Source organism: Pempheris klunzingeri, chromosome 2 (assembly GCF_042242105.1).
Source record: "Pempheris klunzingeri isolate RE-2024b chromosome 2, fPemKlu1.hap1, whole genome shotgun sequence".
Taxonomy (NCBI): Eukaryota; Metazoa; Chordata; class Actinopteri; order Acropomatiformes; family Pempheridae; genus Pempheris; species Pempheris klunzingeri.
In genome coordinates, this window is record NC_092013.1 from 27482035 (window position 1) to 27501558 (window position 19524).

Genomic DNA, 19524 nt, shown 5'->3' on the forward strand with positions numbered 1-19524 from the left:
AATCTTGTGCAGACACATACATCTGCAGTATCTGCATGCGCTACTTTAAATGCAACAGTTATTCTTGTACTGTCAGTTTTTGTTCATTTGATAGTTTGAGTTATGAAGGATATGAAAACAATCCATAAGATATGTATTAATAACATTTACATTGTATCCTGCATAAACTAGAAAGCTGAAACAATAAATTGATAACACCGACTAAGTAAAAGACAGAAAATCATCAACTGAAGTAAAACTTGTCAAATGTGGGGATGTTTTGCTTTTTTCAGTTTGATTTTATTGCAAAAGAAGTTTTTTTTTTTAGACTTTTGGGCAAAACATTTATAGACGTAACCTAAAGCTCTACGAATGTATGATGCATGTGCACTATCATACACCGGACATCATACAGACTAAATAGTTAGTCTAATGTTAAATGCTATAAATGCTAAAGTTTAAAGAGTTCACAGATGACAAGCGCATAAACTGATTAGAGATCAGATCCGGTCAGTCTGCTGTTGTCAACAGGCTGGCGTCGTGATGACGTAACCCAGCATGACGCGCTGTCAGACGCACTGAGCGGAAAAAAAATCATGAGTGGACCTCAGCTGCTACAGTTTAGTACATAATAGTGTTCAGGACTCCCTCTGGGCTGCGGTACCCGTCCGCGTTTGGTCCTGTCCTGCCGCCTCACCGTTTATTTACCTGCTCTGTGTTTGAGTTCCATCCTGGAGCGGCAGAGGAGAAATAGCGGGAAGAGGAACACGGATTTACGGACTGTACGCTCCTGTACTGACACTGGACAGCCATGGGAGCTGTTCTGGGGGCCTTTACCTTAGGAAGCTGGGTAAGTTTTCATATTGCGCACATGTTTGAACTGTGTTGTTGACAACCAAGCAGTTTTATACGGATGGGAAATGTAAGACACGGTGACGTCATGGAGAGGAATAAGCAACAGGTTAATGTCCGCAACACCAAAGTCCACTCAAATATCTGGTGTTTTAAGTCGTTTCATTCTGTTCTCATCCGCCCGGCAGCTTGTATTTTTAGCGGAAGAACCAAAGAGCGAACTCAATTCAAATATCATTCATCCTAATAATGCTTTTCTTTTTTCCTCACATTTGGGCAGAGAGAGAAAATTGCTTACGTTTTTACAGGGATTGCTTCGGTTCATTGGTTAATTCTGCACTTGCACGATTCAGATTGGTATCAACACGTCATAATATATTAACGTCATTAAAATGCGTTTATATTCCCCTCAAGCCAGCCGAAGAGTTCCTCATGGTGGTACTCTGCTAGACTGTACGTAACCTGCTAGATGTTTGCGTCTGTTCTCAAATGTTTCCAACATGAGGATCAGCACACAAAACCTGAAGACCTCAGGAAAGCACAGGGTTAATCATAACAGGCTTGGTCATCTGCTTACACGTGATTAATTGGATTAACTCTGCTTTGTTGCCTTGTTGTACGACCACAACAAGGGCCGTATTCATACATACTGTCAACGTATGGACGCAGGTGATGATAACAACACGCCTTTATATGCAAGGCCAGAGAGGAAGAGAGGAGCATGTTAGTAGAAGTGTGGAGAGGATCTTAGTCAGAGAGAAGGACAGGATTAGGACAAATACTACAGGAACATCTTGTGTATGGATGAAAGGCTTTGGGTGTCAGGCAGCACAAATGCTTTACTATTCTATTATTGTGTCTATCCATCTAGAAATGTAACAACTTCACAGTGTATACTAAATGTCAAAAATGAGACGGGACAAACATACATCTCAAGTTTTCCAATAATCAAATCAGAATCAGAATCAGAATCAGAATTCCTTTAATAATCCCCAGGGGGAAATTGCTTTTTGTTACACACAGCTCCAAAAGAATAAGAATAAGAGTACACTTCAAACACAAAGTAAAATATAAATATATAAAAGTATGAATTTTAAAAAAAGATGTATTAAAAATTATTATTACAAATTATTACACAGAGGTAAATTACTGCACCAGGTGAGTCCAGAGTCTTATAATAATAATAACAATAATACCACTACTAATAATACTACTAATAAAAATATATAACAACATGCACAATCATAGTAAGGCGCTGTACTATATAATACCAATAATACTACTACCACTACTACTACTATATAAAAATGTATATGTAAAATGTGCCAGGTAATACATTTATGGGGATTTTGAAATAGAAAAAGACACACAGTCGCATTTATAAAGCTGCGATGCGGAAATAGTATTTACTTGATGAGTAAATGAAAAATAAATGATGAATAGTTTGTAAAAATTTCTCCTGTCAGGCCTTTTCAATAGAGGGCTGTTAGAGCTCCTGCCATGCTCAGACAAAATAATGACCATGCTCCTGTCAATTTTACACTAATAAACACATTTCCAGGGTTTACTTTGGTTCAGGTCGGGACAGAGTGAGGCCTGCTTGGTCATGTGGCTCTATGTGCTATCTGACACAAATTACCATCGCCCAGTCTGTGGGTGTACTAAGCCGACCTTGTCTGGCTGGTAGGGGTATTAACTTGTTGACAGTATTCCGGGCTTCCTTATCTCTTGACCCCACTTAGTTTTTGGTGTGGGAGAGAGTAGTCTACGTAGTGATTTATTGTAAATAAATGCACTCACAGCGAGCTGTGCCAGTTTTTAATCCGAGTAAAAACGTACCGAAAATTGGCCAATAGAATTGAAATGTGAACAAAATGATCCTACTAACAATCACTGCCTGTGTATCTAAAGCCTGATATATCTTATTCAGGGCACGAGGAGTGAAATAATGGGTAGTGTGATGGGAAAATATGGAAGAACTGTTTCTCACCACTCTTTAACCTTGTCTTTGTACTATCTACAGTGTATCGTCTTCTCTGTCTGCTACGCAACTATACACGTTCCTTGACTGCAAGGTTCCCTGTTATACCCAGTTATAGGTAAACTCTTCTGTAGCGCAGCTGCTCGATCGGAGGCCCAGTGGGTGGATAAATGGATCATTCTCTTCTTTTAAAAAAAAAAACTCTAATCAAACACAATGCTTATGGTACTATTGTGGATCAGTATTTGGAATATAACGCAATGACTGGGGTGGAAATACTTTGTTTAAACTTAAAGTCAAATCACGTACATAGAGTATGTTAGTAGTAAGCTGTGAACAGTTTGATGATGTGAATAAAAAATCTGCACTTTGTGTGTCTCATCTGGTCACAAGTGAAACCATCCGACCAATAGCCTACATTTGACTCCTGTTATGCTCACAAACATTACTGGTGAAAACAACCCTTTCACAGTTTACATTGTTGTGTAGTGTTTTAGTCATAGTTCTGTGCTGGCTGCTTACTTTATGATGTTTTATATGACAAATTATTTTCAACTCATAACTAACTAACGACTCCAGCTAATGTTTCTGCCTGCAAGCTTTAGCGCCATAGAGCTCTATAGCTGAATGAAATGATTAAAGAACATTCACAACTGATAGTTTCACTTTAGCTTTTATTATCTCGTGTCAACTGGTTTATTATTTCGTAGCTTATTGTCGATGCATTTGTCTTCTTATATGGTCTTGTGTACAGTGTGTCTTATCGAAGCACTTAGAATTGCCCTGCTGTTGCAAGGTGCTATATAAATAAACTTACCTTGCCATGAACACACACACACATAGTTTATTGTGACTCAGTGCTACACACACTGTCCTGCTGCCCCAAATACTCACTAGAGCACCAAGTGTGGATTAATCTGCAGCGCAAAATAGTTCCCAACAAATGCAGTGTTTGACTTTGAGTAAAGTTGACCAGTGACCAGCTGCTTAATGGAATTGCTGAGCCTTTTTAAAAAAATAGAAATAGATATTTTTGCGGTGTTTTTCTTTTTAAGATTTACATCTTTAGTAGGAACCAATGAATTTGGGGCTCAGAGCCACAGACAGGGGCTTTGGTCTTGATTTGTTTAGAATTTGAATAATAATATTGGATAATCAATCAGTAAAACTGTATTCTTCCAACAGCCTAACCTCTAACAATTATCCACCAAATGTACTTTCTGAATAAAGCATGAAGTTACAGAATTACGCCACATTATATCTTTATGTCAACTTGTTTTAATAGTGGTGATGAGAGAAATTTGAACATTGAACGATTGCTCCAGTGCATATATATCTGCACTTTTTTGTGTGTTTTTTTTTTTTTGATGTTCCAAAAGAAAAACTCAGCTCAGAGGTGTACTCCGGTTGAGGACTCAAACCTAGCAACCCTCACTGGTTTCATGGATGTGGCTGATTGTTCAGATATTTTTGCCGGATGTTGCCATGGCACCAGTTTCCCTCTTACTTTAAGTAGACAACTTCCTGAAAACCTTGGAGGCCTGTGCAGGATGTTGTGGACAGTGAGACAACAGCTCAAAATGTTTTATACTAAAAGAGGCTATTACTGTGAAAATTCTACACATAGCAACTTGGAATACATCCCAGTTTCATTGAGAAATATAGTTGTCACATTGACACAACGAAAAACTTAACTATAATCGGCAGGAAGAGTCTAGTCTGTAAGTCAGTCTAGTTTCTAAAGCCAAGTCACTAAGCTCCCACAGTGTCTGTCTTTTAATAGCAAGACAAAACAAGGTTATTTTCACATGAACATATGGCGTTTAAACGTTTAAATCACAATTTATTCCCCTACAAAATTTCAGGCCCAAACACACTTTATGATAGTGTGTACAGAGTGTACATACCATAACATACACTGAAATAATGGTCTCCTTTCTTCTTTATTGTTCTTTTTAAGTATTGCATCCTTTGTTTGCTGATCGTGGTCACTATGACTGGAGGACAAATGATTGGACATGGAGCTCTGTTAAAAACCTATGATAGCTTAGATGATACACAGCATATTTCTGTCAATTAAAGACTGTACAAGCAGACTTTCAGTATTTAATGGCAGTAAAAAAGAAACTGGCAGAACATCTTGTCCATTAACAATGTGATACCAGTCCTCCTACCCATCCCCAGTCTGATCATCGTTTCATACGGTTACCATGACTACAGTTAACATGCAAGATCCGTCTGAACTGTTCTTTTTCCAATAAGACATTCTTCTTTCTGGGTCCTGCTGGAAACCATCTCACCTACCTCTGAAAAAAGTCTCTCTTGTATCAAGTGATCAAGGTCTGCAAACTAACCATGTACAGTTGGTAGATTAGTTCAAGTGCTGAATGGGAGAATGGCTAAACAGCACATTCATTCAAGTCTTAAGCTCAGACACAGACCAGAACTAAGTGATAGTCAGGTGATATAGCCTCAGCAGATGACTTTCAGATGATGAACTCTACCGTTTAGAGGTGAGATAAAGGAATTAGTCTCAGTCACCTGCTAATGAACAGAATGACATAGGAATGTTTTTTTACGCTCTGATATATTTCACTTCTCACATTCATTCTCAGGATGATAACATGCAGAAGTGCAAGTAATAAGTATACGTTGAACTGTAAATGCTGAAAAGAGTTGAAATGTCAAGTGTAGGTAATGAACTGAGCTTGAGGTGTCAGTTGAAGTGAAAGAAATTAGCACCAGTTCACATGTAAAAGGTATGAGACGTTGTCACTTGAGGTGTTGGCTGAAGTGGGAGCACTAAAAGCAGTTGGAGTATATTGGGTATGGGCAGTAGAAATTGTGTGAATTACACACAAGCACAAGCTGATAAAGTTTATCAAATTGACATTTGAAGAGTAAGAGATGAATGCAGTTCCTATGTGCAAACAGATGACAACTTGAATCAGTCGTCAGACATTCTGTACACAGTTGTTGTGGTCTTTTTTGGTGTTGTTGCTTTTTCTTTAAATTTGTCATTGCTTTGTTGATGTTTACAGGTGGATGCTGAAATGTGTGATGTTGTTTGTTCCCAGGTGCCATGCCTGTGCAGCAGTGCAACCTGTCTGATGTGCAGCTGCTGTCCCAGCAGCAGGAACTCCACTGTGACCAGAATTGTCTACGCCTTCATCTTGTTGCTGGGGACCATCGTCGCTTGTATCATGCTGTCGCCGGGTGTAGATCAGCAGCTAAAAAGGGTATGAATGGACCGTGGAGGTGCGGGAAACATATACACAGAGAGGACATTCCTATTCGCAGTCATACTTTATTTCTTTGTCAAACACACAAAGGAAAATAATCAAACGTGTTATGGATGCATTTGTTGGATGTTTAGCTTATGTGGTTACATGAGAAACCTGCCACATCCTCATCTAGTGTGGTACAGATTTTCTCTGTATCTTTCATTGTTTTTGCCATGCATTCACCATGTTGCATGATGTGGTTGTATCTCAGGCGATGGAACAAAATTGCTCATCTTTCCTAATGAAGCCAAAGCTTTTTTCTGATATTATTTACATTTAGTTTTGTTCTGGTCTGTGTGTGTGCAGCCAACTGCACATTCCCTTGCAGTTGAGTCATTTTTCAATCAGAGTTAGATCTGGCCCACACAGTTAATTATATTCACACATAATCACACAAAAGACATAAGCACACGCAGACTGGCTGCATGGTTGTTACTTTTGGTTAAATGTGTTTCCATGTTACTTTAGAGACTTGACTTAAATCAAGTCAGTTAGAGGTTCATATTGTCATTCTTTTGAATATTGGGTTATTTATAGATGCTTCATTAAAATGTGTTCTGTCGTAATCTGCTGTAGATCCCAGGCTTCTGTGAAGACGGAGCAGGCTCTTCTATCCCCGACCTACAGGCTAATGTCAACTGTGAAATGTTTGTGGGCTACAAGGCAGTGTATCGTGTCTGCTTCGGCATGAGCATGTGGTTCCTGGGGTTTTCCATTCTTATGATTAACATCAAGAACAGCAGAGACCCTCGTGCTGCCATCCACAATGGGTAAGCACTGCAATAACACCAGCAACACATACACTTTTTGACTAACACACTGCAGTATATGGTGGGCTTCGATGTGTCTCTCCAACCTTCTTAAAACTGTGGAGCTTTAGCCTGCTTGAAACAAAAGGAACTTTGGCTTTCTCTGTCCTCTTGTACACTAGGTCTGACTTGGTTTAAGTTGTACGGCATGTCATTAAGCAGACAGCCATTGTCCTGCACTCACCTTTTAAGTCTTAAGATTCTTTACTACTGCTACAACATTTATTTTCATTACTGATGTACAGCACACTACCAATCTATTGATTATACTTTTGATTAATCGTTCGTAAAGTCTATGTTTCCCACTTGCTCGAGTGTTTCGTAGTTCCACAAGTGTATCATAAATAAATGATCCTCGTGAGTCAGGTTTTTGTCTTCTTTTTTTTTTTGCTTCATGTGTATTCACTCCTCTTAATGGAGTGAATAATAATAATGATGATAATAATAATACAAAATATTGTCAACTTACAGTGTTCATGCTCAGAAATTGTCCTTTATTGGGAGTCCTTGTATGACTTATGTAGTGCTAAATAAATAGTCCAGCACACAATAACCACATTCTTCCTCTGCTGATCTCTGAGTGAGCTGCTTGAGTTGTTTGTCAAAGAATAAACCAATCAAATGGCCCTGTGCTCATTCTATTGTATAATCAGCCATTAACAATTGGTTTTCAGATTTTGGTTCTTTAAGCTTGCTGTCTTGGTGGCCATTACAGTCGGTGCCTTTTACATTCCAGATGGGCCTTTTACCTACAGTAAGAACTTCATATTTTCTAAACTCTGACACCCGATATACACAGATTTATGATAATATGTGATAGATGAGTGATTGGATGCCTGGGTGTGTCTGTTGTTGCAGCGTGGTTTGTCATGGGCTCCGGTGGTGCTTTCTTTTTCATCTTAATCCAACTGGTGCTGCTGGTGGACTTTGCCCACTCCTGGAACGAGTCCTGGTTGGACAAGATGGAGACTGGAAACTCCAAGGGCTGGTATGCAGGTCAGTGACTCAAGCTGTAGCATAACGACATACAGCTCAAACTGTGTTTTGAGTATGTCCTGTATTCACACTTTCATATCCCAAAATGAAATACATGTACAAATGACAACATGTAGACTAAAAATGGACGTGCACTTTCTTCAAGTATTGCATCATCCACTTGGACTCAAGCATGAACTCATTAGATTTTGGTGGTCAAAGGTCAAGGTCATTGTAACCTTACAAAGCACATTTGCTGTCATAACTCAAGCCAATTATGTCAGCATTTCACAAAAATGCCTCAAAGAATGAAATGATGAAGTGATGAAATCTTTAGTCCAAAAGGTCAAAGGTCAGCTTTCATTTCTGGCCATTATTCAACGCCATAACTCAAGAGAGGCATATATATATATATATATATATATATATATATATGGTAATTCTAGTTTCTGAATGTTTTAGGCCACTTTTGAATTAGACGGTTACTTTTCCTACCTTCTGTTTTCAGCTTTGGTGGTGGTCACACTCCTCAACTACATCCTGTCATTCATTGCTGCCGTGCTGTTCTTCTGCTTCTACACCAAGCCTGATGGATGCTTCATCAACAAGTTCTTCATCAGCTTCAACATGTTGCTCTGCATCTTGGTCTCCATTGTCTCGGTGCTGCCGAAAGTCCAGGTACTGGACACAAAGTAGTGTCAAACATTCAGTCAGGTATAAGCTGTCATGTCAAACATGTGACATGCTTTTTATATACAGGCAGTGGAAACAGTGTCATGAACACCTGTAAAGTCTTCTATTGTTTAGAGCTCATAGAGGGAACCCATTACAGTATAATAGTATTAATACAGAACTTATTCTGGCAAAAATGACCAGATGAAACAAACTGTAGTGTAGCTCTCATACTGTTTATTTATTATATGCATCAGAAACTTTTTGAGAAATTTCATACAATTGTAATGATAACCAACCTTAAAGCCACATTCTGTTCAACTCCCTGTACTGTTCTAACGCAGCACTGAATCCCCAGTAATGATGTGGGTGTGATTTGTTGGACACAGAGCTGCAAACCCCTCACCTCACTTCCTGATTCCTATAGATCTGATGATTTTTTTTTAAATTGGGTTAAATTGGGTGGGATCTAGTCCTGTCACAATGATTATTGTCATTATTACATAAATGAATATTGAATATTGGAGCTTACAATGATCATGCACAATCATTAGATTACACAATGAAGCGATTTGTAGTCCAACATTAGAAATGCAGCTTAAAAATGTATTGGTGGAGACATGGTGTGAGCACGTGAGCAGCGTGGCTCCTAGCTCAGTGTATAGTGTGAGCATAGCGAGTGTGTGGTGGAGCAAGGGAGAGAGTGACGGTGGCTCAGAGCACACAGGTGTAGCTGGTGGAGCAGAGAAGAAAGTGACGGTGTTGTGGTGTAGTAGTAATAAGGTAAATGTACCGTGAAGGTTTAAGTTTGTCTCTGAATAAATGCTGCAGTTCCTTAAGACCCAAGAAGGTCCCATGTCTAGCTTCCTAGCTGCTGGGTACAGCAAGGGAAGTCAGCCTTTGAGGTGAGCATCACCTTGCTGTGGAGGGAAAACAAAGTCCCCACTGTGGTCTGACCACAGTCAGGAAGCTGAAGCAGGAACGGTTAACTATGGCTTTGTGTTTCCCTTTGATATTTACTTCTAAAAAATGAAATCAAAAGGCGCTGAGGAGAGCAAGAAAGTTGCATTGGAGCGAGAAAAGCGTGCAAGTCTGTAAGGAATGCAACAAAGCAAAGGAAGCAGGCCCTTGAATTACTGGTGGGTAAACAACTGAGGGCAGTAGACTTACAGCAGAGTCGACTTACAGTACAAATAACACACAGTATATTGTAATGTAAATATTAATGTCAACATTATCAAACTTTTTTTGGTTGCTCTGCCACAACATTGATTACTATCTCCCAGAACTATTATTAGGTGATTTTCATACTTTTTGTATTGCCTGTAGGGATGACATGGTCTTTTGTGCAATTTCTATGGCCTATTTAACCTACTGACACACTGACACAAATAATTAAGTTAAACAAATCTTTCAGTTTTCTATTCAGCGTTGGCAAAATTGAATCATGTAATTATGACACTTGACAAAATTACCCCTTACCTGTTTGCATTCATGTGTACAGACTGAAAATTCCTTTCAGGCAAATCTGTGACTTATATAAATAGACACAGTATATTGATTGATATATAAATAAAATTGACTTGACTTTGAAAATGTCCTTTTGGACTTCTAACAATCTTTCCAATCTTTCCAATTTTGACAGGATATTCTTAACTCAAGGTCTTCCCACTGGCTTTTTCATACATACAGACACATCGTACAGTCTTCATCAGTGAATGGAATTTGCTGAGTTATCATGCAGTATTTCATATGATGCATTTATAGATTTCTGACTACTTTATCTGTGTGTGTCCTCAGGAGTCTCAGCCACGTTCAGGTCTTCTACAGTCCTCCATCATCACCCTGTATACCATGTTTCTGACCTGGTCTGCCATGAACAATGAGCCCGGTGAGAATGTTTGCTGGTTACTGGAGATTTTGCTGTAGCCTCAAACGAGAATCAATACGATATATTGGTTTTATGTGTGATTCATGTCATATAACTAAGAGGTATTGCTTTCGTTAGTTATGCTTTTCTTGTTCTGTTCAAAATATTGTGTGATACATGCTGTAGTTAATTGATCTCTCCATAGAATGTGCAAATGTATCCACACACGAAGCATTACTATTGATTTGAAGTGGGTTAATTATAATTTTCAAGCTACTTTAATGGATCTTATGACCTACCCTTGCACAAACAGTATGTTGTAAGCACGTGAAAGTCAGGACTCGATCTCTGTCACCATTTTTAAATTACTTTACATGCTGAGCTGTAGATTTAAACATTGTGCTTGTTTCCTCTCTTCCCCTCAGACCGAACATGTAATCCCACCCTACTGGGTATCTTCCAGCAGATCGCAGTCCCCACAATGGCCCCACTGGAGATAGAGAACCAGACAGCTGTGGTGATTATTGGCACAGAAGAACCTGTCCTGACATCCCCATATCTGCAGTGGTGGGATGCCCAGAGCATCGTGGGGCTTGCTATATTTGTTCTGTGCATCCTCTACTCAAGGTAGGAGTACCGCCCCTGTGTGAGATGTGACACTTGATATGTGACCACGACTTGCAAACCATCCCATGGTCAGTCTTTTGGGGTCACATGAAGTGTTCACATGAAAATAATGTTGGGGAGTGTTGGTAGCTAAAAATGTCATCATGATGAAAATGTTCATATCAGTCAATATCAGTAATTATCATAATAAATCAAATCATTGTTTCTTTCTAGTTTAAAGGCAGATTTTTTGTGAGATAAGATAAAAGATTTATTGTTTTCAATACCATCCTGAAAAATAATTGAAACCATACCAAAGTCAGTGTAAACCCTCTAAAATTCTAAATGTCCTTCTACTTTCTTACCCGTTTATAGCGGTTATTTGCATAAAAACACACAATTGAAATTGGAAATGATTAGGAAATCAACTATTTATATTTAACAATTTGCTTCAATTATAAAAATTCTTGGCATTTATGTATTAGAAGTCACTTAGAACCAGTGAAAATGGGTCATAATTCCATCCCTACTATCTGTTTTATGTTGCAGTGAAAACAGCAAAAACATTTACCAAAACTGCATCTGACTCATCATGATAGCGTTACGATTTACCTTCGTCCAGTGGTCATTTTTATCAAGTAGATCTTGAACACATCATAATGTAATTCAGTGCAACCTAATCATTACGAGGAACCAGCAAGCAGCTCCGGAAGACCTGTGTTTTGGGAAATTGTGACCTGTTCGAATTTGCAGCCAGTTACAACCCTCATCCCTGTTCTGTCCTGACTTGTTGGTAGACTTGGGTAAGATTTAATTCTCTTGTCATCTTCATAATCTGTTTATATATATACATATATGTTTATAGTTTATATGAACAAGGCAAGGCAAGGCAAAGTTATTTGTATAGCACATTTCGGACACAAGGCACTTCAAAGTGCTTAACAGGGACATAAAACACAATAACAACAAGACACAGAAACATTAAATTGCATGTAAAAGATAATAAAAGCACGAAAAAATAAGTAGTTAAAGTGTAAGACGCGTTAAAAGACAATAAAAGCATGTGTATAAATAGTTACAAATCAAGTTATGTAGCTCTATTATTGGAAAGCCACAGTAAACAGTAATGTTTTAAGGCCTAATTTAAATGCGCTGACAGTTTTAGCAGACCTTAGTTGTTCCTTAGGTGGGGAGCGTAGAAACTAAAAGCTGCTTCACCTTGCTTGGTTCTGATTTTGGGAACACTGAGTAGACCTGCACCAGATGACCTGAGGGGTCTGGACGCCTCATACCTTATAAGTAAGTCAGTTATGTATTTGGGTCCAAGACTATTTATTGTTTGGTAGGCAAGTAATAGGATTGTAAATTCTTTCCTTTGACACTCTGGAAGCCAGTGGAGGGATTTAAGAATCGGTGTGATGTGCTCTACCTTCTTGGTGTTAGTGAGCTGCAAGCTGCAGTTTTCTAATTGCTTTTTTTATTAAGACCCATGAAGACACTATTGCAATAGTTCAACCTGCTAAAGATAAATGCGCAAATAAGTTTTTCTGTATCCTGTTTAGACAAGCATCTTTTAATTCTGGCTGTATTTTTAAGGCGGTAGTAGGCTGATTTGATTATTGTTTTTATGTGGGGATTGAAATTTAGGTCTGAGTCCATTATAACACCAAGATTTCTGGCTTGATTATTGGGCTTTAATTTCATGGATTCAAGATGAGCGCTGACTTTTAATCTTTCGTGTTTGCGGCCAAAAACAATTATTTCAGTTTTATCTGTGTTTAGTTGTAATAAATTCTGGCACATCCACTGATGTGTTTGATGCATTTGTTTAGGAAATGTAAGGGACTGTAGTCTTGTGGTAACACTGTTATGTGTCATCTGCATGATACGAGATGTTGTAAGATTCAATGATCTGAGCAAGGGGAAGCATATAAACATTAAAAAGAAGAGGTCCGAGAATGGACACTTGAGGAACCCCACATGTTGTCTTTGTTCGCTCAGATTTAGAATTACCAACTTACACAAAGTAGTCCCTATCCTGTAAGTAAGATTTGGACAGGTTTAACACTGTGCCAGACAGCCCCACCCACTTTCCTAATCTGTCCAACAGTATTTCATGGTCAACAGTATTAAAAGCAGCACTGAGATCCAATAAGATTAGAACTGAGATTTTCGATGCGCTGCTACTCAGATGGGGTGAGTGAAAGTGCAGCGTCAGTGCTGTGGTGTGGTCTAAAACCAGGCTGAAAGAGACTGAGGGAATCATTTTGCACCGGGAAGCTGCAGGAAAACAACCCTTTCAATGACCTTTCCCAGAAAAGTCAAGTTTGATATTGGTCAGTAGTTATTTATCACTGAGGAATCTAGATTAGGCTTTTTCAAGAGAGGTTTAATAACTGCTATCTCCAGGGCCCTAGGAAAAAAGCCTGACTGAAGAGAACTGTTAACAATTTGGAATATATGTGGTGCTAAGCAGTTAAAAACCTCTGTAAAGAAATCTCTAAAAAAGGTTGTAGACAAGTTATCAAGGCAGCAGGTAGAGGATTTAAGGTTACACACAATGTCTGTCAAGGCTGCACAAAAGTGTCAATTTAACAGAAGTGGTTTTACGTGGAGGCGACATACAGGTTTTGCCCAGACAGGAGTTACAGATTTTCTGTCTGATCTTTATTATTTTCTCTGTAAAAAAGGATGTGAAGTCGTAGCATGATTTGGTGGATAGCAGTTCAGGGGGAACTGACTTTTTTTTTTTTATAAAGCAAGGTAATTTGATAAGTATGTACTCTCTATGGAAACAGTAGCTCCGTTCACGCCTGGCATTTATGACATATAAGCCCTGCTCACTGTGATAAATAAAGAAAAGTATGTTACAAACATGTTGTTTATTACCAAGGATAATTTAATGCATTTCTAATCTTCTCTATTTCATAACCAAAGAAGTACAACAGTTTCAGTGTTTGTTTGCAATGTTTCTGTTCAGGAGCTTTCAATCACATCACATGATCTTCATCTGTCAGCTGTTATTTCTTAGGTCAAGAGAGAAACTCAACCTTTAAGCCAACAATGTGGACGAGAAGACCTCCAAGAAAAAACTTACCTTTAAACAAGATGTGCCGCTCCATGTCAACCAGGCAAAGTCCATCTGCTGTGGAAGATCATGTGATATGATCAAAAGCTCCACTGTGTCACAAAGGTGGCTCTCTTTTAATCTGGCTAAATCACCATGGAAATTTACAGCAAACTTAAGAGTAAGAGAAACTGTCATTGTCAAAAGACCTTTCTTATTAGACTTTAGATTGAGGAGATTGGAGCCAGCTTGCGAGTTTTAACAAAGTGTTTTAATTTTGCAAGAGGAGCGTTTAACAGTGCAACAACATCATGGAGGTTACAGAGTAAAAGGCTCAACGAGTGAGCGTGTATTTATCATCTCGGTCGTGGGTGTGATCATTCTGTTCCCAGACAGGAAGTTGGCTGCGTGATCATCTACTGCCGTCAGACATCGAGGTTGTTCAGGTCCTCTTGTCCCAAAATGGATATTCTTATAACATGAGGATACACACTGTTGCAGAGCATGTCCTTGACCGCAAATTCTTATAACAGTCATCTCTGGTTGCAAGTTCTGGTTTTGCTGAGCTAGCTCATACAAAGAAAGCCTGGCGCTGCTGAACTTGCTTTGTAGTACAGCCCTCAGTTCATTAGAAAGGTTTTAGTAACTAACTACCATCAGTATGAGAAATGTTTCTGCCCTTTCTGTTTTGTCAGTTTGTTATCTCATATGTTGTTGTGGTGTGCACTTCAAGGTCATTTGTGGTATTTCTAAACACACATATCCATTTATGTCTGTTTCGTCCTCAGCATTCGTTCGTCCAACACCAGCCAGGTGAACAAACTGACCATGGCCTCCAAAGATTCGGCCATCCTGGCTGAGGGCGGCAGCAGTCCCGACCTCTCTGAGGAGTCGACAGGCCCCAGGCGGGTAGAGGACAATGAGCAGGACATGGTCCAGTACAGCTACTCCTTCTTCCACTTCATGCTCTTCCTGGCCTCGCTCTACATTATGATGACACTCACCAACTGGTACAGGTTGGTGCCCTCCTCCCAACACTATTATTATTAGAGTTTGTCTGTGCAGTGAGGCATTGCAGTACAAGCAACATTTAGGGTTCATTTGGTTCATGTGGCTACAAAGGAGGTTGTTTACAGCCTATTTGACTGTCTAAATGCACATCCCTGATCTTTGTTACTGCATCCCCAGATCTTAACCCTAGAACACTAACCTAACAGTTAGTAACATCAAAATATACTAAAGTACAACAATACATCTGATTCTGATTCTGATTCTGATTACATGGCAAATTGAAGTACTCTTCTTTTATTTTCTCCTGTACAACGTCTCATAAAACGGGGACCCAACAAAAAGGCTCTAAAATGGCACACAATGAAAATCACGTGACCACAATCGAGTGGGTGAAAATCACCTGACGTTAGTGTTCTAGGGTTAATAAGACCCCACTTAGATTTAAGGCCCCCTAGTGAGATTCATCTACTTTTCTGCCACCACATTTTCTCGTAGATTAACGATGTCTTTTCTACCTGTTAAACATTATGAGGAGATAAATATTGACAACTGTAAGACCTTTTGTTGTCTTGTGTTCCTGACAGCCCGGATGCAGACTATACCATAGTCAGCAAGTGGCCAGTAGTGTGGGTGAAGATCACCTCCAGCTGGGTGTGTTTGGTCCTGTACGTCTGGACCCTGATGGCTCCCATGATCCTCACCAACCGAGACTTCAGCTGATCAGTTTGACCGCACTCTGCCCTCCACAAACCTCTTTTTTTTTTACATCAACTCCAACCATATTGCCTATGTCTTACTTTGAAAATAGACACACATTTTATACTTTTAGCTGGAGTGTAGTTTCATTATTTCCGTTTTAATTCGGTCAAATCTTGGATCAGGTTCAGAGGTGCCAAAACAGCTGCTTCGGGTGCAGGTATATACTATGAAGTGATTTCTTACCAGTCAGCAGCAGCTGCTTATTAATTGGACATTTAAGGACAATCACACATTTGCTATTGAAGCACAAAAACACACCATGAAGAAAAGCATTCCATTAGTTGTTTCTGTACATTTTTGTGAATTGTAAATTAAATCAAATTCATCAACAGGTGCATTTCTGCTTTAACAGCAACGATTTAATGAAACATTTGTTTTCATTGCTTTCAAAATGTGAATATTTTACAAAGTTCAGCATTAATATTGAGGATTGATTTGTGACTTGTGTACCGTAGTAAGCTCTTATAGTTTGCTGCTATGCCTTCTAATGCCTTATATGTCTGTCCAGTGTTTCAGATTGTTGAATATATTTAGAGTAATATGAAGTAGGTGAGTATAGTAAATTATTGCTGATAAACACGACACATTCCTGCAATATGACTCAAAGTTTCTGCCAAATATTTATGGACCAAGATATTTAGTGTAAACGTGTCTTTGAGATGTGACAGTTTCAGGTTGTGAAATAATCCTTACAGTGACAGAACTGCATTGAACGCAGATACAATTCAACTATTTGCTTATTTGTATCATTGTATGACTCCAAATAGCATGGAATAGCTTTAATATGATTGTATGATTCTACTTTTTTGCTTTGTCCTAAATGTCAGTATTAATTGAATGGTCATTTCATTTTATGATAAATAAATGATATTTTGATCCTTTTATGATAATAAATCATTGTATTGTTTAATTATATGATACAAACATTGACCAGATGCCTTATAAGCCAAAGGGATTTTCTGTAGTTAGTGTGTTTTGAATTCTCAGTAGTGCTTCTGCAGTTTCTGTTCAGGCTTATCTATGGTCATTTAGATTTGCTTTTATATTTGTTTTCACAAAAGAAATTCAAACTCTTTCAAACAATAGCTGATTGTCATCAAAACATATGCATCATACATATGCACATGCATTGGCTGTTTCCTCTTACTTACATTGTACAAAGCGCAGTGATAAATTGAAAGATTTGAACAATACATTAGGCCACAAAACAAACTTGAAATACAAAAGAACTGCACTGACCAATTCTAAGCTTTTTGAGCACTGCTTATATGAGATGTCTGTATTCTGAAAATTATTAAATGATAATTGGTTTTATACTTTTTGTGAGTTTCCTGTAAATGTTGTTAGATTGTAGAAGGCAGTCTGTACATTGAAACTCTAGTCTGACTTACAGCAAGGGTGCAAATGCTGTAAAAGATAAACACACTTTACATCTGAGCGATTTGAATTGATGTAAAATGTACTTAAATGCACAACAATTTCCATCCAGACAAAACTACAGAACAATTTAAACTTAATAGTTCCAAGTTTATAGTGTAGAATGTAAAACATTACAACATTAATGTTTCAGTTAATAGTCCAAACGTATTTTTCTGTCTTTTAAGCAGGAGTCTATTCACTGATTTTTGAAGTGAAACAAGCTGAAAACACAACATATTCATATTATCACATGCTGGCAACCAACTGCATATTTACATATGCAGCAGACACAGCAACATTCATTTGGAGTCATGTTGCCTCCCTCTTTTGGCTCTGTTTTGGTCTCCAGCTCCTGAGAAATGATCTGGCTCTTAAGTAGGTTAACATGTCACCAAGGTGTGCTGAGCAGGTGGTGCTCAGAGAGCTGAGGGGAACTACAGAGTTGGTGATAATTCTCTGCAGGTTCACATTACACATGTTGCAAAGGTACAATCGTCTGATGAAAAATGTGAAAAAGTGATTGAGATGTGAAACAAGTAGTAAAAACTTTTTAGTGTCCTCAGAGGGAGCCATCTGAAGTCTGACAAATGTCCTCAAGTGTTGTATATACTGTAATATTTCACTCTTATTCTATTCATAAAATAGAAAACCAAAAAAGTAATCAAACTTTTGTATTTCAGATTTTTTCAGATTTGTGAATTTCTGACTTTACTCCACATACACAACTACTTTGTGTAATTGATATCCCCTTTAGCGTAGATTTGTGTGCGATCATGATGCTACCTGTTTGACCTCCTTATCCCTACTGCTGAAGAAGATGAGGATGAGGATTACAGGGATTTTGGTGGTGATGAGGGATGCTGGTCGTCACAAATAGAACTGGCTTACTAACACAGGATACACCCTCACCAACTCATGCAGGAATAATTATCTTACTGCTCTTAAATCCCTAATGAAGCTGCTTCAGTGATCGTGGCCAGTAGATTTAGCCATGCATGTCGAATCAAAGAGTCAATTAATGATACAAGAGCTCTTATACTTTTTGTCTTGATGCAATAAATCGGGTGTTAACATGGTGCAGTTACAACTTCCTGCTCTGGCTCCAGGCTCTTTAGGTGCTGCACGGAGCAATGGGTCTGTTGGGCCAAACGAACACTCATCACTTAACAATAGAGAAACATCTACTGCAGACACACAAGTCTGATAATTTATATCACCCCTTGGGCTTCTCATTAAAATCTGTCTCTTGATCAAGTGACTTTATTGGCATGGCTGAATTCAATACAATGTAGCCAAAAGCATATTAACACACAATGTTATAATAAAAAGATAACAATTCAACAGCACAGGTAAAAAAAAAAACAGGATTAAGGACATAACATACATAAGATATAAACATTATTCATGGCAGGCTATCTTACTGCCAGTCTACAGCAGTCTTCCCTCTCTCCCAGTACGACCTGAAGTATCTCCGAGGCATTTAGACAGAGGAACTCTGGGAATATTTTTGTTCTTTTTGTTAAATACTGGTCTTTAAGACTTTAATATTGGTTGCAGTGAGTTAGAGGTCAAGTGGTTGCCACAACTGTTTAGATCTAGATAGGTTTCCATTTTGATGGAGGGTTTTGTTAGTACTGTCCAATAATCATGGTATTTTTCTTTTCCTTTCATCATAATTTGGTTGGCGTGACCCTGACGGATAAGCGGTATAGATAATGGATGGATGGATAATTTGGTTGGGTCTAATTTGGTCAGAGCGTGCGTCCTGAGGCTGAGGTGGTAGTGGTGTAAGGACTTGAATGGTTGACGGTAGACCCAGCCTCAGGACCAGTAGGCAGAGGGGACTATGTGGGTTGAGCCCGTGGCAGCTTTGTTGGATAAGCAGAGTGGTTTAAGTTCAGGGGCTCTTCTCTGAGCCATTTTTTGATAACTCTATGCAGAATGGGATGTTTGTCCCATTTTGCCTAATCTTTGTGACACCTGACTGTCATAAAATTCACTGGGTTCCATAAATGATTTGAACATTTTGAGCCAGGTTCTAATTGGTTGTTCAGAGTTTCTGATGAAACTCTTTTACTTTGACAATTACTGCAAGATGTACAAAAATCAGGCAGGTACTTTTTGAAACCCACCCCCATCCCTACAGTGGAGGGTGATGGGAAAGTATGGAAGAATTGTTTCTCACCACTCTTTAACCTTGTCCTTGTACAACTATCTACAGTGTGTTGTCTTCTCTGTCT

At 38.7% G+C, this 19524-nt stretch overlaps 1 protein-coding gene across 1 annotated transcript; it reads left to right on the forward strand.

Moving 5' to 3' along the window:
- Nucleotides 1-672: 672 nt before the first annotated feature.
- Nucleotides 673-16748, forward strand: LOC139211352 (serine incorporator 1). The gene is made up of 10 exons (XM_070841647.1): nt 673-829; nt 5890-6051; nt 6673-6866; nt 7580-7659; nt 7764-7901; nt 8389-8558; nt 10353-10443; nt 10848-11049; nt 14884-15111; nt 15691-16748. Exons 1-10 carry the CDS (start codon nt 791-793, stop codon nt 15824-15826), a joined length of 1440 nt encoding a protein of 479 aa, XP_070697748.1. The 5' UTR covers nt 673-790; the 3' UTR covers nt 15827-16748.
- The last annotated feature ends 2776 nt before the right edge of the window (nt 16749-19524 follow it).

Excerpts from the sequence above, each read along its gene's own strand:
- LOC139211352 (XM_070841647.1), top strand. The coding sequence starts at position 791 with ATGGGAGCTGTTCTGGGGGCCTTTACCTTAGGAAGCTGG. Across the intron at positions 8,559-10,352 it reads CGGTGCTGCCGAAAGTCCAG|GAGTCTCAGCCACGTTCAGG; the intron begins GTACTGGACACA and ends GTGTGTCCTCAG. Across the intron at positions 11,050-14,883 it reads CTGTGCATCCTCTACTCAAG|CATTCGTTCGTCCAACACCA; the intron begins GTAGGAGTACCG and ends TTTCGTCCTCAG.